Source organism: Coregonus lavaretus (assembly GCF_964263955.1).
Source record: "Coregonus lavaretus genome assembly, chromosome: 17".
Classification (NCBI taxonomy): domain Eukaryota; kingdom Metazoa; phylum Chordata; class Actinopteri; order Salmoniformes; family Salmonidae; genus Coregonus; species Coregonus lavaretus.
The window spans coordinates 44,120,305-44,145,334 of NC_140004.1; the positions used below are offsets into that span (position 1 = coordinate 44,120,305).

General features: G+C 44.3%; 1 protein-coding gene across 3 annotated transcripts in view; it reads right to left on the reverse strand.

Annotated features, from left to right (window-relative positions):
• Positions 1–22,205, reverse strand: part of LOC311145169 (uncharacterized protein) — a 61,829-nt gene extending 39,624 nt beyond the window's left edge. For 2 of the 3 annotated variants that reach the window (XR_014614564.1, XR_014614565.1), the window contains exons 1-2: positions 15,789–22,205; positions 8,672–8,956 (exon numbers count right to left, since the gene is read on the reverse strand). Coding sequence is in view for 1 of the 3 variants with exons in the window: in XM_084181378.1 (XP_084037504.1) it covers positions 3,205–4,157; positions 8,672–8,956; positions 15,789–22,149 (7,599 nt within the window). In the remaining 2 variants the exon portion in view is untranslated. Of the gene's footprint in view, positions 1–2,967; positions 4,158–8,671; positions 8,957–15,788 lie in introns of those variants that run through there. The other variant, XM_084181378.1, reaches the window with a different exon arrangement.
• Positions 22,206–25,030: the final 2,825 nt, after the last annotated feature.

Sequence of the window (25,030 nt, forward strand, 5' to 3'; positions counted from 1 at the left end):
CACTGAGCCCGCCTGGCGCCCTGACACTGAGCCCGTCTGCCCTGACACTGAGCCCGCCTGCCCTGACACTGAGCCCGCCTGCCCTGACACTGAGCCCGCCTGGCGCCCTGACACTGAGCCCGCCTGCCCTGACACTGAGCCCGCCTGCCCTGACACTGAGCCCGCCTGGTGCCCTGACACTGAGCCCGCCTGCCCTGACACTGAGCCCGCCTGCCCTGACACTGAGCCCGCCTGGCGCCCTGACACTGAGCCCGCCTGGCGCCCTGACACTGAGCCCACCTGCCCTGACACTGAGCCCGCCTGCCCTGACACTGAGCCCGCCTGCCCTGACACTGAGCCCGCCTGGCGCCCTGACACTGAGCCCGCCTGCCGCCCTGTACCTTTCGGACTCAGACCTGGTTTACGAACTTCTGCCTCCTGCCTGCCCGTTGTATTTGAATAAATATCAGAGAGTCGAACCATCTGCCTCCTGTGTCTGCATCTGGGTCTCATCCTGTGTCGTTATAAATATGACAGAGCACATAGTTTAGTGTTCAAGACAAGTACACACTGCAAGTAATATATCTGCAAGTAATGTGTTGTACTTGTTTTATACACTATACTGTATGGTGGTTCTTTAGAGTTTATAAGGGGTTTTAATTGAGATACAACTTAATGAGAAATACACAGTAAACTATATATTTTTTTAAATATTTTTTTAAAAAATATTTTTTATTTTATTTGTTCATTTTATTTATTTATTTTTTATCGGGGGGAATGGATCAGCTTAATATTGCAGATAGATTGTATCTTCTATCAATGTAATTGTCTGCATCACTCCCAATCCCCCATGTTTATTGTTATTTTTTATATATATATTCCCCTTTATTACTTTTCAACCCCACCATCCTTTCCCTACTTGGAGTAAATTAGTGAACAACAACGCCCAGGCCTCTACTTCCGGTCTATACTTACTATCTACACCTTATGGACAGAGTTAATTTTACAATAATTCTATATATATATATATATATATATATATATATATATATATATATATATATATATATATATATATAATTTTTTTTGCTCCTGAACTTCTTCTACCCTCAACCTCTCCGATCATTTTCATGATGTCCATCTGGTTTGCTTCTATATGCCATATCTTTCTAACTGTGCTCTTTCCCAAAAGCTCCCAACATACAACCTATATACTTATTATGGACACAGTATGCTTACATTATTAGCTACATATACACAGTAAACTTGCTAAATGTGTCAAATTAAAGATTCTGTACCATACCATAACACAAGTTGTGGTTTTGTTTTTTATTTTTGGTTGCATGGAAGAAGAAAAAAATACACTGAGCTCAAGAGAAAATGGAAGGCACTGATTATCAGGGGTACCCTTGTGCAAGGTGCTTTACTTAGATTGGTCCAGTAAAAACCCAACTGTATGAATGGGTAATTGTATGTAAAATAATGTGATTGAATTTCAACAAATGTAAGTCACCCTAGATAAGGGTATTTCTATAAATAATGGGGCCAATGTGTGACATTGGGATCAACATTTCAAAATGGTTTAAAACAAAAAATGAAATGAATTTTTATGAAGTTCCACATGTGTACTTATAGGAATATGGAAAGCCAATTGAAGCCAACATTAGAAGTTGCCATCCTCATAATAACCGCACATGGTTTTAGCGCAACAGAGTCGGGCAAAACCCTCCAATTACAGTGGGGGAAACAAACAGAAGTGGCCATTCATAAATATATTTTATTCTGATTTTTTAGGGGGTGCTGCTGGACCCCAACTTCCTGCTGCTATGGCCACATCTCTCACAAAAAAACGGATCAAAAATGAAATCATGGATAATTATAAGGGAGCAGGGGAACTTACAAATTGACTACAATAATTACAAAGACTTTTCAAGCACCAAATTGAGGAAATGTTTTTTTTTCAAGGTAGGCCTATACCAGTAGCCTACTTTAATTTCTGAGCTCCATATTCAAGTAGGCTACTTCAGGCCCCTTGTATTGTATAAAATCGCAGGTGTAACACGTTATTTCATTATCAGATTATATTGTGAAGAAGCCCACTAGGCTAAGGTATGTCATTTGTTCCCATTCTATGCAGAATAATTAATAGGAAGAGCATTGGGTGTTACACAATAGTCCATCCTACACAATTTGGCAGAGTAGACTTGGTGTCCAATCCGAGGCACAAAAACATATGAAAACATGAAGTCATTACCTTGATGCTTTCCCTGTTAAATCTAACGAGACCTTGCTGTAAATCAAGCAGACAACAACAGATGATCAGTATTAATTCTCTAGGGATATTAGATCCAACATGGATCCAGGCACAACTGTCTTCACCGGCGAAACGAATGAGACACCAAAATATTGTGGACATTCCTTGCCAACACCTTTTTTTCCAGCACTTGGGCTGTTGTTGCATCGCATGCGCTATCACAACAGCTGTTCGTCACTTGACTGTCATGTGGAAAATTCCTTGCTGGATCAGATAATGATGTGTGAAAATAATACAGCGTCACTAATCAGCTGGACACCAAATGGCATCCAACAAGTATTATGCATAACCACGTTAATGACAGTATCTATTTAGGTTTTAAGGATCAAGGTAAGGTGACTCTTTCTGTTAGAAGCATTCGATTTTGCAATCGCATACATAATATTGGATTTGTGTGCCCATGAAAATTGTTTTCACCCCCTAACATAAGGAGATAAAATTATAAAATGAAATGTTTCATAGTTCCACTGCATTTCTGAGATCTCTATACAAAAAAACTGTCTGACAGCTAGATCCAGGATTCTTACAGCTTTCCAGTTCAATGTCTAATTTAACTGATTAATTGTTAATGTATGATATAACGACAACTTACACTGCCATAAATGCAAGGACAGAGAAGTAATGTTTTATGTCACAAGATTTTGGACAAATCCATCAAGACACCAACCATGAAAAAGGGTTAAACATGTGAATTTTATTGAATATAGCTATGATCTCCCTTATATCTTAATGGTAATGATGTTTAAAAAATTGGCAGATTATTATCAATGACTTATCAACAGCTGTAACAAGTTATCCAGTGTAGGAGATCCTCACTGGTACCTTAGTTTATTGAAGAAATGAATAATAATCAGTCTAATCCTTCTATATATCTTGATATCTGACTGTGGAGGAGTTTAGGTGCGCAGCCTTCACAGCGGATCAGAGGTAGGTCTGGGGTAGTGGTACCTCTGCAGTTCGTTGGGATAGCACGTCTCACCGAATGGATACCCCATCCACAGGCCCAACTGGTACCAGGCGCTGGCGTACCAGTGCATACCTTCCTGGTCTTCCTGACCCTGCCGCGGGGGGGCCAGAAGCAGGTCTCCGAGGAGAGGGAGGAAGGAGCGCAGGGCGTGGATGAGCCTGTAGGGGACAAAGGTGAGGTGAGCGAGATGCTGCCGGCACTGCAGGGTGTAGCAGGAAACTAGGCGTCCGTCCACCACAAGGTTCCCCTCCACAGTCAAGGGAGCGTAGGCCCCTAGGCTCTCTGCCTCGCTCACTTCGGTCACGCGTTTGGCCTCCAGTGATCCGGTGCTGGGGATATGCAAGTAGACCAGGTGGCCCGGGAGGACATCTTTGGCGAACACCGGGACCCTGCGTGCGTCGCTGGCCAAGGCGGTGGTTGTTGCGTTGTCGGGGGCGATGAAGAGAACATGGTCAGGCGTGATGTACAGGGGCTCCTCGGACCCCTCCGTGTCCAGCAGGAGGTAGCGCTCCCTTGAGCCGCTCCGCCGGTCCAGCCACAGGAGGACCTCGCTGAAGGTGGGCCGGCCAGCAGCGTCGACCGCCAGCACCCTGTCCCCCAAGCGCAGCTCAGCCATGGTCTTCCTGGTCCCGTCACTGGCGAGCACTGTGGCATGGGCCGGGAAGCACTCATCTTCCTGGCAAAAGGGATTTATATAGAATGGATCTTGACTGGGCATTTTGGCCATGTTCCTCCGCACCTCACCCACAGTCAATGTGTTCCAGTAATTAACTAAATTGGGGTTCCTTGTTGGAGAACCGTCGGTGCTGAGGCTACAACCCGCCTCGACCCAAAGCTTACTCAGGCACTTCATGAAATGGGGTCCTCTCTCATCGTCATAGCCGCAATGCCCACTTTCTGGTGACAGAGAGAAAATGCAGGTGCCATATTCTGAATACTGCAGCATGGAACAACACTGTTGATAGCGATATTTGCAGTTTAGGTACAACTTTGTTTAACCCTCTTAAAGCGGAACTCCGGTGGGATTTCTTTTGTGTGTGCTACATTTTCAAATATGCTGTTTAAATAAGGTGTGTATTGTATTTATTACTTTAAAAATTGCAGCCTCTACACAGCGCTGGGTTTCCAAGATAGTACGCTTCAGGTAAAGAACTTCAGAACTACACTTCCCATCACCCCTCCATCAGAGATACATGAGTAGGATGATGATGGGAAAGGTAGTTCTGAGGTTCTTCTGCAGGCTACATGTGAAATTATCTTGAGAATCGAGCACTGGGTAGACTTCAATTTAATAGCGTAAAACAAATGGTCAGGATGTACACACCTTACTTAACAGTAGTAGAAACATATGGGAACATGTAACACACACACACACACACACACACACAAAACTATTTGAGTTCCCTTTTGACCCCAGAAAGCCCGCCAGTGCCCGTGTATTCTTTCAAGCACTGTAGTAATCCTTATCGCATCAACATAGTTAAATGGCACTTCCGCACACACAGCTAGATACAGAAGGAATCCCTTGTGACCTGGAAATGGAAATCATCTACATTTTGAACTTTTCAGATAGTGTTAACTCACAAAATAAAATTGACAGCATTCTTTTCAGAAGGGGCACATTTAGAGCACAAATTGAGGTCGCAGTGCATTTTCAAAAGACTGCCTGACATTTCAGCCTGTTTTGATGTGATGGAGTTTTGGCCTGCCTGGTGACATCACTGGGCGGTAGATTCGTTAATAGACCAATAAGAAAGAGTGTTCCAAACCTTTATGCAAATAACAGCTAACTTTAATTTTCCCCTCCCCCCTCAGACCACTCCAAGACAGTCCTAGCAAAATTCTTGCTTGAGAAATTGCTCTTTGCTAAGAATACATTTTTGTTTATTTTGAATATTTTATTGAAAACAATCACAGTAAGGTACTTAATAGTTACCCATAAATGATTTGATATTGAGATTTTGTTTTTAAACAAGGCTGCATTGGACCTTTAACATGCAATTTTCTTTGAAGAAATACAGATTGCATAGTAAAAGGCTGTTTCGTTTTTTTACCAGGTAAGTTGACTGAGAACACATTCTCAGTTACAGCAACACCCTGGGGAATAGTTACAGGGGAGAGGAGGGGGGATGAATGAGCCAATTGGAAGCAGGGGATGATGGTATGAAGGCCAGATTGGGAATTTAGCCAGGACACCAGGGTTAACACCCCTACTCTTACAATAAGTGCAATGGCATCTTTAGTGACCACAGAGAGTCAGGTCACCTGTTTAACATTCCCCTACACAGGGCAATGGCCCCAATCACTGCCCTGGGGGATTGGGATATTTTTTATACCAGAGGAAATAGTGCCTCCTACTGGCCCTCCAACATCACTTCCAGCAGCATCTGGTCTCCCATCCAGGGTCTAACCCTGCTTAGCTTCAGACAACAAGCCTGCAGTGGGATACAGGGTGGGATGCAGGGTGGTATGCCAGCGGTGGGATTCAAGGTATGCTGCTATTTTTTTTTTTTACAGGATCATTCAAAACATTGCATTTCCACAAGCTAAGCACAAGACACTATGTATTTTAGTGGAGTAAGTTCTAGTGAACCATTTTTAGTCGCAGACAGTTTAAGACTTGAGAGGGGTCATGTCTTATTTAGTAAAATAATTTTGCAAGTATGTTTTGGAGCACATTTATGTTTACAATTAATTATTTACCGAGCTTCAATTAGGCTTTTTTGTCCCAGAAAGCACACACATTGTATTGTCATTGCGTACGACCTTGGAAAAATACAGTTTATCCCCTTTCTGGTGTATCGAAGGTGTTAGTGTTACCCTTGTCCTGTGTTTTTACTATGCAATCTATTTTATTGGTGTTGTTGTTGTTTTGTGTGATTATTAGACCATGTACTGGTCACTAAATTTACTGCTCTCAAATATTTAAATAAATATGTCAATATCTGGATATTCCAAATTGGGGAGAAAATGGAGGTAAAATAATTGCCATTCTTTGTGTAAAATGGATTGTATTTTATAACCTTTGTAGGTTATAATGAGGGAGATTTTTTAGTGGACTATGAGATAAAACAGAGTTAATCACGAACATACAGTGGGGAGAACAAGTATTTGATACACTGCCGATTTTACAGTTTTCCTACTTACAAAGTATGTAGAGGTCTGTAATTTTTATCATAGGTACACTTCAACTGTGAGAGACGGACTCTAAAACAAAAATCCAGAAAATCACATTGTATGATTTTTAAGTAATTTGAATTTTATTGCATGACATAAGTATTTGATACATCAGAAAAGCAGAACTTAATATTTGGTACAGAAACCTTTGTTTGCAATTACAGAGATCATACGTTTCCTGTAGGTCTTGACCAGGTTTGCACACACTGCAGCAGGGATTTTGGCCCACTCCTCCATACAGACCTTCTCCAGATCCTTCAGGTTCCGGGGCTGTCGCTGGGCAATACAGACATTCAGCTCCCTCCAAAGATTTTCTATTGGGTTCAGGTCTGGAGACTGGCTAGGCCACTCCAGGACCTTGAGATGCTTCTTACGGAGCCACTCCTTAGTTGCCCTGGCTGTGTGTTTCGGGTCGTTGTCATGTTGGAAGACCCAGCCATGACCCATCTTCAATGCTCTTACTGAGGGAAGGAGGTTGTTGGCCAAGATCTCGCGATACATGGCCCCATCCATCCTCCCCTCAATATGGTGCAGTCGTCCTGTCCCCTTTGCAGAAAAGCATCCCCAAAGAAAGATGTTTCCACCTCCATGCTTTACGGTTGGGATGGTGTTCTTGGGGTTGTACTCATCCTTCTTCTTCCTCCAAACACAGCGAGTGGAGTTTAGACCAAAAAGCTCTATTTTTGTCTCATCAGACCACATGACCTTCTCCCATTCCTCCTCTGGATCATCCAGATGGTCATTGGCAAACTTCAGACGGGCCTGGACATGCGCTGGCTTGAGCAGGGGGACCTTGCGTGCACTGCAGGATTTTAATCCATGACGGCGTAGTGTGTTACTAATGGTTTTCTTTGAGACTGTGGTCCCAGCTCTCTTCAGGTCATTGACCAGGTCCTGCCATGTATTTCTGGGCTGATCCCTCACCTTACTCATGATCATTGATGCCCCACGAGGTGAGATCTTGCATGGAGCTCCAGACCGAGGGTGATTGACCGTCATCTTGAACTTCTTCCATTTTCTAATAATTGCGCCAACAGTTGTTGCCTTCTCACCAAGCTGCTTGCCTATTGTCCTGTAGCCCATCCCAGCCTTGTGCAGGTCTACAATTTTATCCCTGATGTCCTTACACAGCTCTCTGGTCTTGGCCATTGTGGACAGGTTGGAGTCTGTTTGATTGAGTGTGTGGACAGGTGTCTTTTATACAGGTAACGAGTTCAAACAGGTGCAGTTAATACAGGTAATGAGTGGAGAACAGGAGGGCTTCTTAAAGAAAAGACTAACAGGTCTGTGAGAGCCGGAATTCTTAATGGTTGGTAGGTGATCAAATACTTATGTCATGCAATAAAATGCAAATTAATTACTTAAAAATCATACAATGTGATTTTCTGGATTTTTGTTTTAGATTCCGTCTCTCACAGTTGAAGTGTACCTATGATAAAAATTACAGACCTCTACATGCTTTGTAAGTAGGAAAACCTGCAAAATCGGCAGTGTATGAAATACTTGTTCTCCCCACTGTATAGTTAGAATTTTCTGTTGCTAGGCAGGAACTTAATTGGGTCATTTCACTGTGTGTGTGTGTGAAGTGGGAATCTGACCTAGGGTTGAATTGCTCGCTCTTACTTAAATCCATGGCTGTCCTACTTTATCAGAGACTGAAACCAGACTGTGGCCAGGGTTGAACAGAGTTTAAACTAAACATGAGTGTTTTTGCAAAATAAGGGATTGATTGATTGTATTACCATTGATTCTGAACTGAATGAAAGTCAAATTTAGCCAAATTCATAGACAAAGGAAGTGGGCGGAGCGATAGAGAGCGGGAAACTGAAGAGGGAGGGATTTTGAGCTAGAAGAGATGTGAATGGGACTATATAGCTGGGGAAGAGAGAGAGAAAAAAATGGGGCTACTCTGCAGACCAGCACGGGCTTTGACGAATTGAAATAACGTCAAATCTTGATTCTACAAAAACTCTGGAAGAACTTTGATTTTTAATAAAGTATAGTGATTAATTTCCACCACAATAATACAACAACAACATTTTTACCAGGCACTCTTATCCAGAGCAACTTACAGGAGCAATTAAGGTTAAGTGCCTTGCTCAAGGGCACATCGACAGATTTTTTCACCTAGTCGGCTTGGGGATTAGAACCAGCGACCTTTCAGGTTACTGGCACAACGCTCTTAACCACTAAGCCACCTGCCGCCCCTAATAACTGTGTAGACGTCCACTCACCGATGCAGTAGGGAAAGCTTGACCATCCAGAACTGGTACACTGGATCTGGGAGGAGACTTCAAGATTATAGAGTCGGTTGCACATTATAGCACATTCTTCTCCTTCAAAATTGGAGGCACAAAATGCTTGGCCATTGGGAACATTAGCGGGATCACAGCGGTGTCTGCACTGGATCTGTTTGAGGCAGTTCAATCTTTCTGGTATGAACCTACATCCCGTGACATCGCAGATGTGTGTCTGTTCAGAAACAAACTCTCCACTGTCGATCACTGATGCTGTCCATTCTGTACACACAACAGCAACAAAATACAAGAGCACATGAAAACAGCAATATAACACACATCTGTCATGGAAACAGAAATATAAACATCTGTCATGGAAACAGCAATATAAACACAATATCTGTCATGGAAACAGCAATATAAACACAATATCTGTCATGGAAACAGATGCCATACCAGTGTGGTCGTGTATTATGTTGTGTCCTCATGTAAATAGCTTCTTTTTTTTATTTTATTTTTTATATATTTCTCTATCTCACTTTCCATCCTTAACTATATATACTTTCCTGCAACCCGCCTCACCCAATGTGGAACGGATTCTATTATTTCTTCATACCTTTTATCAAGAACCCACGGCTAAAGCTAGCCAGCTAGCCAGCTAACTAGCTACTTGCTATTAGCTATTGCTATTAGCCACCGTTAGCGGTCTTCACCACTATCCATGGCCTGCACTACCTACCAGCCAGCTCTAGCCTGGACAATTATTGGCCAGTATGCACAGCGTGCTATCGACCCAGAGCATTTCAGATTTTCTGCTGGAAACACTGAATCACTGGACCTTAACACCGGATCATCACAACTAGCTAGCTGCAACCGAATGGATGTTGTTGTTGGCTAATCACCACTAATCACCACTTGTCCCAAAGCTAGCACCAGTTAGCCTTGAGCCAGCCTCGAGCCAGGCCCAACTCCCGGCTATCCACCTCTCTGTCAACCGGACAGGACATGCTAGTGTCAACACGGAGCCCCGCCGATCCATCACGACTGGTCTGCCGATGTAATCGTCTGATGTGGTTTCAACAAGCTTCCCGTTGCGACGACCACGAAGATCCATCTGCTAGCACCGGCCCGCTAGCACGCGCAATCAACAGCCGTGCCTCCTGCTCGCCTGTGCTGTAGCAGCCTACGAACTGCTCCCGGACTTACCTATTGCTGTTCACTGGACCTTATGATCACTCAGCTACACATCTGATGCCCACTGGACTGTTCCTTTACACGGTACCCCATCCTGTTTATCTGTTTAGCCTCAGCCCAAACTTTCGTTGCCATTACCAGTTGTTGTCTTAGCCCTCTCAAATAACACCTGTGATTGCGTAATGCCTCTCTCCCATGTCAATATGCCTAGCCTATTGCTGTTTGGGTTAGTTGTTATTGTACTATTTCACTGTAAAGCCCCTAGTCCTGCTCAACCTGCCTCAGACAGCTTCTTTGTCCCACCCCCCATACACACGGAGACCGGCTCAATCGGTACCTCCAGTGATGCTATCTCTTTCATCGTTACCCAATGCTTAGGTGTACCTCCACTGTACTCATATCCTTCCATATCCTTGTCTGTACATAATTCCCTGAATCTATTCTACAACGCCCGGAAATCTGCCCCGTTTATTCTCTGTACCCAACACACTAGAAGACCAGTTCTTAAAGCCTTTAGCCGTATACTTATTATATTCCTCCTCTGTTCCTCTGGTGATGTAGAGGTTAACCAAAGCCCTGTAGCCCCCAGTATCACTCCTGCTCCCCAGGCGCTATCATTTGTTGACTTCTGTAACCGTAAAAGCCTTGGTTTCTTGCATGTTAACATCAGAAGCCTCCTCCCCAAGTTTGAGTTATTCACTGCGTTAGCACACTCTGCCAACACTGATGTTCTAGCAGTGACTGAATCCTGGCGTAGGAAGGCCACCAAAAATTCAGAAATGTCCATCCCTAGTTGCAATCTACTGTAGAGATAGCCTGCAGAGCTCTATCATACTATCCAGGTCTGTGCCCAAACAGTTTGAGCTTCTACATCTAAAAATCCACCTTTCCAGAAATAAGTCTCTCACTTGTTGCCGCTTGCTACAGCCCCCCCTCAGCCCCCAGTTGTACCCTCTAAATACACCTCCGCTGTCTTCAACCAGAATCTCAGCGATCACTGCCTCATTGCCTGCGTCCGTAATGGGTCTGCGGTCAAACGACCACCTCTCATCACTGTCAAACGCTCCCTAAAACACTTCAACGAGCAGGCCTTTCTAATTGACCTGGCCCGGGTATCCTGGATGGATATTGACCTCATTCCGTCAGTAGAGAATGCCTGGATGTTCTTCAAAAGTGCTTTCCTCTCCATCTTAAATAAGCATGCCCCATTCAAAAAATTCAGAACTAAGAACAGATATAGCTGCCCTTGACCAGCACAAAACATCCTGTGGCGTACTGCATTAGCATCAAACAGCCCCCGCGATATGCAACTTTTCAGGGAAGTCAGGAACCAATATACACAATCAGTTAGGAAAGCAAAGGCTAGCTTTTTCAAACAGAAACTTGCATCCTGTAGCACTAACTCCAAAAAGTTTTGGGACACTGTAAAGTCCATGGAGAATAAAAGTACCTCCTCCAAGCTACCCACTGCACTGAGGCTAGGAATCACTGTCACCACCGATAAATCGACGCTAATCGAGAATTTCAATAAGCATTTTGCCATGGCTGGCCATGCTTTCCACCTGGCTACCCCTACCCCGGCCACCAACTCTGCACCCTCCAACGCAACTTGCCCATGCCCCCCCCCCCCCCCCCCCCCCTCTTTCACCCAAATTCAGATAGCTGATGTCCTGAAAGAGCTGCATAATCTGGACCCCCAACAAATCAGCTGGGCTAAACAATCTGGACCCTTTCTTTCTAAAATTTGCAGCCGAAATTGTCGCAACCCCTATTACAAGCCTGTTCAACCTCTCTTTCGTATCGTCTGAGATCCCCAGAGATTGGAAAGCTGCTGCGGTCATCCCCCTCTTCAAAGGGGGTGACACTCTAGATCCAAACTGTTACAGACCTATATCCATCCTACCCTGCCTTTCGAAAGTATTTGAAAGCCAAGTTAACAAACAGATCACCGACCACTTCGAATCCCACCGTACCTTCTCCGCTATGCAATCTGGTTTCCGAGCTGGTCATGGGTGCACCTCAGCCACGCTCAAGGTCCTAAACAATATAATAACCGTGATTGATAAAAGACAGTACTGTGCAGCCGTCTTCATCGACCTGGCCAAGGCTTTTGACTCTGTCAATCATCGCATTCTTATTGGCAGACTAAGTAGACTTGGTTTCTCAACTGACTGCCTCGCCTGGTTCACCAACTACTTCTCAGATAGAGTTCAATGTGTCAAATCGGAGGGCCTGTTGTCTGGACCTCTGGCACTCTCTGTGGGGGTGCCACAGGGTTCAATTCTCGGGCCGACTCTATTCTCTGTGTATATCAATGATGTCGCTCTTGCTGCTGGTGACTCTCAGATCCACCTCTACGCAGACGACACCATTTTCTATACATCTGGCCCTTCATTGGACACTGTGTTAACAAACTTCCAAACAAGTTTCAATGCCATACAACACTCTTTCCGTGGCCTCCAACTGCTCTTAAACACTAGTAAAACTAAATGCATGCTCTTCAATCGAACGCTGCTTGCACCCGCCCGCCCGACTAGAATCACTACTCTCGCCGGGTCTGACTTAGAATATGTGGACAACTACAAATACCTAGGTGTCTGGTTAGACCGTAAACTCTCCTTCCAGACTCACATTAAGAATCTCCAATCCAAAGTTAAATCTAGAATCGGCTTTCTGTTTCGCAACAAAGCCTCCTTCACTCATGCTGCTAAACATGTCCTCGCAAAACTGACTATCCTACCGATCCTTGACTTCGGCGATGTCATTTACAAAATAGCTTCCAACACTCAACTCAGCAAATTGGATGTAGTCTATCACAGTGCCATCCGTTTTGTCACCAAAGCCGCATATACTACCCACCAATCTTAGCTCATTGGTCACCATAGCAACACCCACCCGTAGTATGCGCTCCAGCAGGTATATCTGACTGGTCATCCCCAAAGCCAACACCTCCTTTGGCCGCCATTCCTTCCAGTTCTCTGCTGCAAATGACTGGAACGAACTACAAACATCTCTGAAGCTGGAGACACCTATCTCCCTCATTAACTTTAAGCATCAGTTGTCAGAGCACCTTACCGATCACTGTACCTGTACACAGCCCATCTGTAATTAGCCCACCCAACTACCTCATCCCCATATTATTATTTACATTGTTATTTATTTTGCTCATTTGCACCCCAGTATCTCTATTTGCACATCATCTTCTGCACATCTATCACTCCAGTGTTAATACTAAATTGTAATTATTTTGCACTATGGCCTATTTATTGCCTTACCTCCATAACTTGCTACATTTGCACACACTGTATATATATTTTATTTTTTCTATTGTGTTATTGACTGTACGTTTTTGTTTATCCCATGTGTAACTCTGTATTGTTGTTGTTTTTATCGCACTGCTTTGCTTTATCTTGGCCAGGTCGCAGTTGTAAATGAGAACTTGTTCTCAACTGGCTTACCTGGTTACAGTTTTTTACAATCACTTTGGCACTAATTTCAGAACCTTGACGTCATTTTTCAAAACTCTAGACACAAAACTCACAACCAAATTTGAAAAAACTCTATCACTTTTTTCAATTGCTTGGATACAATACACATAAAACTAAGATCATTTGTTCATTTAACAAAAATCACCTGTTCAATATGACACAACTTAACATCAAAGTACTACTATTTCAAAAGGCAATTCACACATTACATTTCAGATGAGTGTCTATTCATTTCATTACAATTATCCAACTATCAATTGATACAACTGCTCAAAATGATAAGTAACTGTTGCATTACTCTTAATGCATAGTTGTATGGAAACAGACAAACAATATTCCATGTTTAGATCATGAAAGTTTCAAGATAACGAGATTCATTGTCACCAATTAGCGTGGAGCATGAACCAATTAGACTACATTATCTATGGATGTAATATTTCATCATCATTCTTTATCAGACACCGTTTATATGGTCCCATGTGCCACCTTTTCAGACTATTTACAGTATTGACAGTACTGCACTGTATGGATGAAGGCCCTTGTAATTGCTTGTCCAATTCTGCCAACTTGTTACTGATGATTGAGTTCACATTATGGAACGAGTACATAAAGAATTGATTGGGATCCACTTGCAACAATATAGCGATACGTACTGTAACATGAAGCCGGCAGGTGATCCAGGTCACAATAGAGGTCAAGCAGTGGTGGGAGGAAGACGAGGAAGACGTATTGGTCAAAGGAATGGCAGGGGACAAGCACCCCTTCTGAGAGGTGGTCATGGGCCTCGTTTGAGAGGTGTGGGGGAACGTGGTAGAGGACAAGGCCACGGACCAAGACAGCGGCAGCAACAGCAAAGAGTGTCCAATGAAATCCGAGCAAGCATGGTTTCAGGCCCATGCACAATTTACCACCCTGTATTTACCCCCATACTCTCCTTTACTTAACCCGATTGAGGAATTTTTCTCCACATGGAGATGGAAGGTTTATGATAGGCGCCCTCATGAACAAGTCACTTTTCTCCAGGCCATGGATGACACATGCAATGACATCACGGCAGACCAGTGTCAGGCCTGGATTCGCCATGCCCGAAGGTTTCTTCCAAGATGTTTGGCTAATGAAAACATCCATTGTGATGTAGATGAGAACCTGTGGCCAAATCCACAAGACAGAGTTGATGAAAATGTAGAAGTACAGTAATCACTCCTATGTTTTGCTTTTTACAGTACAAGCAAGCAAGTTGAGGAACACTGCATTTTATGTTTTACAGTACTGTATCGTTTTTCATCAACATATTTCAGATTTTGTTCAATGATTCCACTGTGTCTGTAGTATTCTCTCTACTATAGCAGTACTTTTACAGGGATGTATTTACATGTAGTACCATAATGAAACATGTATCACCTATTTTGTACTACAATATTTAATGATTGTACGAACAATGACACAGTGAAACTATCGGTTGCTTGTGTGTGGGTGATCTAAATCAACGTTTCATTGGTATTTCACAATACATTTGTTTTTTGAACCAATGATTGTGCAAGTGCAAGATTTCTTTAAAGATTTGAACGCACAATGCAATGTTTTGAACATTGGACAGCCTGTGTTACAAGTGATGACCGTTTTGAGTTTTGTGTCTAGAGTTTTGAAAAATGACGTCAAGGTTCTGAAATTAGTGCCAAAGTGATTGTAAAAAACTGTAAATAAACATGAAATAAAAAAAATATAAACACAATATCTGTCATGGAAACAGCAATATAAACAATATAAACTCACCATACAATATTACATAAGAGGAATTTATATTACGGTACTTGGTTATATATATGATAGTCTGGTGAGTTCATATTGCTGTGCGTGTCTCTCTGTATGTTTGTGCTTGTGTCTCTCTGTGTGTGTTTAGTGAGTGTGTCCGTGTGTGTCTGTGTGTATGTCTGTCTATGTGTGTGTGTCTGTATGTCTGTGTGTCTATGTCTGTGTGTGTGTGTGTGTGTGTGTGTGTGTGTGTGTTTGTGTGTTTATGAGTGTGTGTGGGTCTATGAGTGTGTGTGTGGGTCTATGAGTGTGTGTGGGTCTATGAGTGTGTGTGTGTGTCTATTTGAGTGTATGTCTGCCTGTGTGCGTGTCTTTCTGTATGTCTGTGTGTTTCTATGTGTGTGTGTGTGTGTGTGTGTGCGCGTGTGTATCTATGTCTGTGTGTCTACGTCTGTGTGTCTGAATAATTTTTACAATTATCTTTTTGAGAGAAAAAATATTACTTGTTAATCAAAATCTCATTCTCTGAGCAATTGCATTAGTATACAAATATATAATTTCAAAACAAATTGGAGCATACAATATACTGTAGCTCAGTCTTGGTATTATTTATTTCATACAGTCATCTTTATCAATGGTGTCAATCATTTTGGACCCACTGTACATAAATGCTTACTCACCATGACCAGGAAACAGGTGTCCACAGACAGCTTTAGCTGCAGTCAAGTCTTTAACACAAATTTTGCTCCAACCGGCCCCGTCCACGTTCCCTTCAACGATCCCTGTGTAATCCGAGCCACTTGTCTGCAGCTTTACTTTTCTACACTGCACCTGTGCAGTCCAGCGAGTACTTGTCGCTTTTACAAACTCCAACTGTCTGTCTTCGCAGGATAGCCTGGCGTAGAGACCAATATCTTCGGAAGAAAATCTCAGTGCTTGGATATCGTCAACTAAGTCATAAAGGTTGTCTTGAACGTTGACAAGATGGAAGTTGGGCTCACAGGATGGGGTTCTCAGTCCCCAGTAACCACTGTGGCAGGTTATGCTGCTGTCCTCAGAGGAACTGTGGTAGAAATCATCACATCTCAAGTACAGAGAGTCGTCTTCTTTGAAATTCTCTGTGCTACCTGAAGGTGAATAGAATGTACCATGAGGAACCTGGGGAGGGGCAGGACAAGGGATTGGTATGCAGTCCAGTATCACTCCTCCAGTGGGTGGGGACCACTCTCCTGAGTCTACCTGGCATGTAAAGCTGGACACCCCATAAAGATCATAGCCTGGGTCACAGCTGTAGAAAATTGTAATGGAGTTTGAGTGTCGCCAGGATTGGTGATGCCCGTTGTTGATCTCCGGCGGGCTCCCACAGCACACCGGAGGGGTGGGTTGTAAAGTCCCGTAGCGACACATGCTTTCAAAGAGAAAGCCAAGACAGATAACAGAGATCGTACTGCCATGAGGAACACGGTCGCCCCGATGGATGCAGCCTATGGGGACACAGGGTCTGTCCAAGGGTTGCAATAGGTCTGTTGGTGTGCATTGAATTTCAGAGCCGGAGGTCAGCTGGTAGCCCTCCAGGCACTCAATCACCGCCACCGGTCCATCTGCTGTCATTTTCTCCTCAACGATAGTGCTTCCACTGGGGGCGATGAAGCCTAGGCATATGTTTAGAGTTTCTATGGGTGGAAAGACAGCCTTCTGACTTTCCATCTCTTCCATTACCGACGACACAGCGACCCTGTATGCAGATTTGGGTTTTAAGTCGCGGATTTCCGCCCTGGTGTCGCTGGTGTTGAAGTGCGTCACCAGGTCACCGCTGTCTTCTTCCACAAGCACCATGTAAGCGTAACTCTCGCTGTTGGGGTCAGATCCCTCAGGGGGTGCTGCCCAGTTTATCATCACACTGCTATGGGTGATGTGCAGCACTTTCAGAGATGCTGGCGGATTGGGTTTCGTTCTCTGTGCTGCCTCCCATAAAACCAAAACGGGAACCTCACATTTCGTCAGGTAAAGCTGAAAGGTGTAAAGGACTCCAGAAAGGAGGCCACTGATTTCCAATGAGGGCCTGTTACCCCAAGTTAAAGTGTCGGTGTGGAAAAGCTGGTCTGACACTTTTAAATTATAGCGGAACATTGACTCTGCCACACTTCCTACTCTCCCCAGAGCCATGTCTTCTAGTTCAATGGCTGTCTCATTAGCACGTGTCACGCTGAGGGGTGGGAGGGATGAGTTACAAGCCTTTAGGGAGGGGCTAATCTCAGCGGCTGAGCTGAAGTAGGATGAGTCAATCAGGGTGTCGTTTGCAAAGGCAAAGCTGATGTGCTGGTAAAGCGAGCGGTTGCTGCTCCAGTTGTCAAAAATAACAGTGAGCGTGTCTCTGCCAATCAGGTTTAGAAGAGGGTCTCGGTAATGCAGAGAAACAACCAGGTTTCCTTCTAGAGTAAAGAAGCAGGCGTCCTGTGGGGCGAAGTTACGAATTAGAACACTATCCTCGATCCCGTCGGAGGCGAAGTTGTCGATGTGTTTCACTCCGCTGCTGTCGTCCAGAATATAGAGGTCTCTTCCTGGCCCCCCGCACAGCAGGTCTGACCCGTGTTCCGGCACCAGAGTGTCATTTCCAAATTTCCCAATCAGCTGGTTGTCCTCGTTGTCGCCGATCAGCAGGTCGTTGAACTCTGTCCCGATCACCCTCTCAACACCAGTGAAGGTGTCATTCTCTGCGTCTGCTCCCCACCCCCTGCCTGAGTGCAGGTCCACTGTGACCCCGCTGCCCGTCTGCACGTCTCCACTAAAGAACACTGTGTCGATCCCAGGACCCCCGTCAATCCTGTCGGACCCACCTCCCCCGTAGATGAAGTCGTCTCCCTCACCGCCCTGGATTTCATCCTCCCCTTCTCCACCCTCCAGTACGTCGTTCCCACCATTTCCGATGATGATGTCATTTCCTCCAAAGCCCTCAATCTTCTCGCTTCCCTGGTTGCCATGGATATAGTCATTCATGTTGCCCCCGGCAATGAGGAAACTGCTGTTGCTGCTCGTGATATAGTTACTGAAAGCAGTGGCTCCGCGTATTTTAGAAACATTGCTAAATTCGCTTCCTGATGAGGCACAGCTGATGTTGCAGCTCTTGGAGGAGGATGCCATGTCAATGCTGAGGACGGACTTGTAGGGGTAAGAATCACCATTGATTTCGAACAGAAATCCGTCCAAGGAACGAACCAGGAGGTGCTGGAACTTCGGCCCCTTCAAGTACTTTAGCAAGCGGACACGGACTGAGTCGTTTCTAGAGCGGGAGAACATGATAATGTGGGGTCTCTCTAGGAGAACTTCGATGTCTTCATAGAGGACCTGGAGGAAGAGGTTGTCCATTTTCATGTCTCCTGCCTCATTGTCAATTTCATTCTCATAGCCGTATGCATGGCCTAAGACATAGGTGTCTGACCCATTGCCTCCCCGCAGGTACTGGTACTTGTAAATGTTTCCAATGCCAGGGTCTATGAAGTTGTCCAACGAATTTCCAATCACAGTGTATGAACACTTGCTAGATTTGGCTTGGAACCTTTCCACTTTCCTCCAGGGCTCTTTGCTCAAGTCAAAGATTTGTTTCTGGTCTGTACACTCCTCCTTGCTGAGGTTAATTTCCATGGGACTCATGATGTTCTGGTCTGACGCATTGAGCGGCAAGGTGGCAATGATACCGTCTAAAGTCTGCACAACCAGGTGTTGGAAGTTCTCACCCTGGAACCAGTCCCACAGGACGACTTCAATGTTAACAACTGCCACCTTCAACACGAGATGTGGGAATCTAAGCTCTGTTTTGATTTCCCCCCAGGCATACTGGATAAACAAAACATCGCTAGTTTTGTCTTCTGCAAAATTGTTGATGTGAGCTCCTCCGCACCCAGACTTGATGACGTATTTATCACTGCCACCTCCTCCCTGCAGGCGGTCCCTGCCCCCGGTGCAGCTCAGGAAGTTGCCCAGCGCATTCCCGACAATGACGTCATCATAGGGGGAGTCGAAGACAGTCACCACAGTGTGGAAGTGTTGGTCAGTTTTGTTGAGGTTTACGGTGCTGCCGTGTTTCTCTGTGCTGAGGTCGACCATCAGCGGCGTCTTTACCAGCCCACTGTCTTCACTTTTTGAGATGTAAAAAGTCACATGATCTGAAGACAGAAACGCCAAGTGTTGATATTGTCTGTCAATGTTCCACTTTTGCAAATGGAAACACGTCGACTTGGGCTCTTTTTCGTCTGTCACCCGAACACCATCATCCAGCAGTTCTGCACGAATACTCTGGAAGGGCACGTGAAACACCACCAAGTCTAATTTCTGGTCTGTGGCGTAGTTGTTGATGATATCACAGCCTTCTGCTGGGAAGATCTCATAGGTGTCGGCTCCCTCTCCTCCTTCAAGCACGTCTGCTCCCGGACCACCATTGAGAACGTTGTCCCTTTTGTTGCCCAAAATGCTGTCACTAAAATTGCTGCCCAAAACCCTGATTACGCTTTGGTAATCCCCCTCCAGTCTGAGAGACACCGGACTTTGGGATTTGGTGTTGTCCAGAGTTTCCGGGACACAGTTAGTATGGAACTTGTGCCCCGTAAGTCCTCTGTCTGCTATTTTAAACATGACACCGTCAGCAGACTGAAATGTCATGTGCTGATAGTAGTCAACGTTGCTGTGGGTAAACCAGTTCCTTATGGTGATCTGGTGCTTCTTCTGTTGTCCGTAAACGAGTAAAAGATCGTTTTGATACCGGATACAATCAATGCGGCTGAAAGGTGCTTTAATCAGCAGGTGATCCTCAAACAAATCGTGGGAGAAGTTGTCAATCTCTGAAATGGTTCCGCCTGTGGGAAAGACGTAAAGGTCCCTCCCTTCTCCGCCAGAGAGCACCGAAGCCTGCTGCCCGAGAAAGAAAAAGTCGTCCCCCCCATGGCCATGGATGGTGTAGCGGTAGTTCCGGATCACGTAGTCCAAGTCGAGGCCTCCATAAGCACAGGGGTCTGAGGGAGCCGGGGGAGGCTGCTCCGCTGCGGGTTGCTGGAGGGCAAAGAAGGAGTTGTCCTTGTCATTCCCATAATAGGTGCCGAACAGGGAGGAGCGGAGCAGGAGTTCTCCACAGATGACCCGTTGGGAGTGCACTGGGATGACCCACCACAGGTTTGCAGTCTTCTGGGTGTACAGGAACTGGCGAGACTCCCCCACCCCAAGAATTATGCTCTGAATGGCGGGGTTGTGGAATGTTTTCACAATGGTTTTGACCCCGCCTCGCCCATCATCAATGCCTCCAATCTGAATGGTGACATTGCCATGGTTCGACAGCTGGACCGTTATCAAACCCCCGTACTGAGAGAGCGCCCCTTCCGTCAGGTCGATGGTGCTTGCGTTACCGTCATTGGCCACTATTCTGTAATAGGCGCCCGGAGAGGACAAATTCAGCAGAAGCTCTTGGTTTTTCCTGTATTCTTCATCCACCTCTTTCATCTGTCTCAGCAGCCCTCCCGTCCCAAAATCCAAAGCACCTTCCGCTAACCCTTTTAAAACAGCAGTCAGTTTCTGTATGTCATTAGCAGCCTTGGGCAGCCGGTCCAGCTCACTCACAACATCGCAGTAGAAATCACTGATGGACATCCTAACTATGGTCAGGCCAATGATTATGGGCTCCAGAATGAGTGCTGCCGGAGGGAAGGCCACTTCAGCGATGGACAGCACTGTGGTTGACACGTCCAAGACTAAGTTGGAAACTTTTAAGCCATAATATTTATTCTGTTCTGGGTCAGAGTTGTTGCTTGTCTGAATAGCTACAGAATCTTCAGCTATGAAATAGAATTGGAAACCCAAGCCAACGAAGGGAATGTCCTTCAGAAACTGTCCAGTGGCACTCTCCTCAACTCTTTCCAGTGAGCCGCTGATTCTCTCCAGTGTCTTCTCCAGACCCAATCTCTCTGCCCCTTTACGGATGGTGCTTTTTAATATGTTCTGGGACATTTTGGAGAGCTGTTGATTCACGCCAGTCAGCCCCCCAAGCCCGTGTAGAGACTGGGTGAGAGTGAAGGCCCCTCTGGCTGTGTCATTCTCTGCAAAAAACTTCCCCGCCCCAATGAAGCCAGCCACAATGCCATACACTGCCATGCCTCTGTTGATCTTGTCCAGGACACCCCCACCTGCCCCTTTCACTCGACTGCCCTGATGCATGGCATTCTCTTCGATCTGCCGGGTGTAGAAGGTTTTGGACTCATCGAGAGGGAAGGAGACCAGGTGGGTGTCCTCTGGGTTCCTCCTGCTTGCCACTTCCACCTCCACTTGACCGTCTTTAATGCTCAGTGACGTCTCCTTCACCACATACTCCTCTGAATTGCACACATTTCTGCGCCGCCGCCTCTTCTTAAAACAACCATGTAAGTGATTATCAAGCTGCTCCCCAAAGCTGTTTTGGTCATTAAGCTGGTTTATGTTTGTTTCCATGTCGACGTCCATTTGATTATTATTATGATTAGTAATTTTTCGCTTGTTGCTGCGATACACGTTTCCATTTTCATAAGTAAACACAAATCTTCTTTCATCTTTTATGGTCATTTCATTCCTCATTCGCCCCTGGTTGAAGAGATCAGGAAAAGGTTCCATAATACCCTGTTGCTCATAATTCCAGAATTGTTTTTCAGGAACATCAACTAATTCAGTTTGGTAAACATTTAATGTGTTGGTTGTTGACACGTAGGTGTCGTACGCCACAATCTCACGGAGATGGAACCCCTGATTGTTATTATTCACCTCCCTCATGAATCCAGTCATATAATTTCCTGCGGCGTTCGAGCCAGCATTGCAAACAATGAATCGCATTTCAACTAGGGGTTGTTTCAGCTTGCTGACCAATTCCTTCACCACACTAGCCAGTTGTTGGTAATTCATGTTATTGATGTTGTAGTCCACACCATAATATTTCGTATTTCCGTACATTGACTCTATAAGTTTTCTGTTACCATGAGAAATCAAGGTAATCTTGACTCTATCAGCATTCTGAATAAGTGTATCGCTCATACCACTTGGCCTGGAAAGCTCTTCAAAAATGGGTTGACCGTTTTGGTCCGTGTTTAATTTTAAAACACACACCTTATATTTTTTCTGTGTGAAGTAAGACGTTATGTAAGCTTTATAAGCTGGGTCGTTGTCGAAGACATCGAGTGGCCCCAGCACTAAGTGAATTTCCACTTCATTTGGCCGATTATTGTCAACATGTTGCGACTCCTGGCTGGAGTAAGGCCAAGGCCACATGGAGCTGCACCCCAGGACAGAGGCTGAGAGGACGGCAATGAAAATGGAAAGACCAGCAGGCCTCATGGTGGCTGTTCAACATTCACAATAACTGCTTTCTCCTGGGAAAAGAAAGAAAAACAAAATATGGAAAGATATTAAGGATAGATTAACGATATTAAGGATTAATGGTATTAAGGATATATTAATGATATTAAGGATAGATTAATGATATTAAGGATTAACGATATTAAGGATAGATTAATTATATTAACGATAGATTAATTATATTTATTTAACCTTTATTTTATCAGGATCATACTGATAATGTTCAACAAATAAGATGCAAGAAAACTAAAAGCTGATATACCTAACTCAGTAGGATAGATTCATGATATTAAGGATAGATGAATGACATTAAGGATATATTGATGATATTAAGGATAGATTCATGTTATTAAGGATTCATAGTATTAACTTTCTGGTAGAGAATGCAGTGATGAGTATTAAAATTGTCACTCGTAATAAAGCACAGTGTGCTATGATAAACTGCATCTAACGACATTAATTAAGTGGCAGCTGCGTTCATATAGATGATGTCGCCATAGTCTAGGACCGATAGGAACGTTGACTGAATAATCTGCATTCTACTATTTAGCGAGAGGCAGGACCTATTTCTATAGAAGAAGCCCTTTTAAATTCTCAGCTTCTTAACTAACTCATCAATATGCTTTTTAAAAGACAGCTTTTCATCTATCCAGATGCCCAGATATTTGTAATAAGGGATACGATCAAAATGGACACCATCCGAAGTACATATGCTTAAATCATCAGAGTTATTTTTATGCGCTCAAGAGAACAACATATACTTAGTTTTACCTGCATTCAATACTAATTTCAGGTCAATCAAGTTTTTCTGTAATACAATGAAGGCAGACTGTAGTTCAGATAGAGCCTTGTCAACCATGGGGGCAATAGCATACACAACAGTATCATCTACATAAGGTTACAGTTTTTTACAGACAAGTCGATATTGTTCATGTAAACAGTAAAAAGTACAGGACCCAGAATCGACCCTTGCGGGACACCTTTCGTAATATCCAGGAAACCTGACTTAACACCATCAGTAGATACACATTGAGTTCTGTCAAGTCATTTTTAAACCAGTTACATGCAGCCTGGTCTAGGCCAATTGAGGAAAGCCTCTGAATTAGCAGTGAGTGATCAACAGAATCAAAAGCCAATGACAGGTCAATGAAGAGGGCAGCACAATGTTGCCTTTTATCCATACTGTTAACCACATCATTTATAACTAGGGATGCAGCAGAGATAGTGCTATAACCTGGTCTAAAACCCGACTGATGTACACTACCATTCAAAAGTTTGGGGTCACTTAGAAATGTCCTTGTTTTCAAAATATATTTTTTTGGGGGGCCATTAAAATAACATCAAATTGATCAGAAATACAGTGTAGACATTGTTCATGTTGTAAATGGCTATTGTAGCTGGAAACTGCTGATTTTTTATGGAATATCTACATAGGCGTACAGAGACCCATTATCAGCAACCATCAGTCCTGTGTTCCAATGGCACGTTGTATTTGCTAATCCAAGTTTATCATTTTAAAAGGCTAATTGATCATTAGAAAACCCTTTTGCAATTATGTTAGCACAGCTGAAAACTATTGTGCTGATTAAAGAAGCAATACTACTGGCCTTCTTGAGACTAGTTGAGTATCTGGAGCATCAACAATTGTGGGTTCGATTACAGGCTCAAAATGGCCAGAAACAAATAACTTTCTTCTGAAACTCGTCAGTCTATTCTTGTTCTGAGAAATGAAGGCTATTCCATGCGAGAAATTGCCAAGAAACTGAAGATCTCGTACAACGCTGTGTACTACTCCCTTCACAGAACAGCGCAAACTTGCTCTAACCAGAATAGAAAGAGGAGTGGGAGGCCCCGGGCCACAACTGAGCAAGAGGACAAATACATTAGTGTGTCTAGTTTGAGAAACAGACGCCTCACAAGTCCTCAACTGGCAGCTTCATTAAACACACTGCTCAAAAAAATAAAGGGAACACTTACACAACACAATGTAACTCCAAGTCAATCACACTTCTGTGAAATCAAATCAAATCAAATTTTATTGGCCACATGCGCCGAATACAACAGGTGCAGACATTACAGTGAAATGCTTACTTACAGCCCTTAACCAACAGTGCATTTATTTTAAACAAAAAAAGTAAAAATAAAACAACAACAAAAAAAGTGTTGAGAAAAGAAAAGAGCAGAAGTAAAATAAAATAACAGTAGGGAGGCTATATATACAGGGGGGTACCGGTGCAGAGTCAATGTGCGGGGGCACCGGCTAGTTGAGGTAGGTGAAGTAATATGTACATGTGGGTAGAGTTAAAGTGACTATGCATAAATAATTAACAGAGTGGCAGCAGCGTAAAAGGATGGGGTGGGGGGGCAGTGCAAATAGTCCGGGTAGCCATGATTAGCTGTTCAGGAGTCTTATGGCTTGTGGGGTAGAAGCTGTTGAGAAGTCTTTTGGACCTAGACTTGGCACTCCGGTACCGCTTGCCGTGCGGTAGCAGAGAGAACAGTCTATGACTAGGGTGGCTGGAGTCTGACAATTTTGAGGGCCTTCCTCTGACACCGCCTG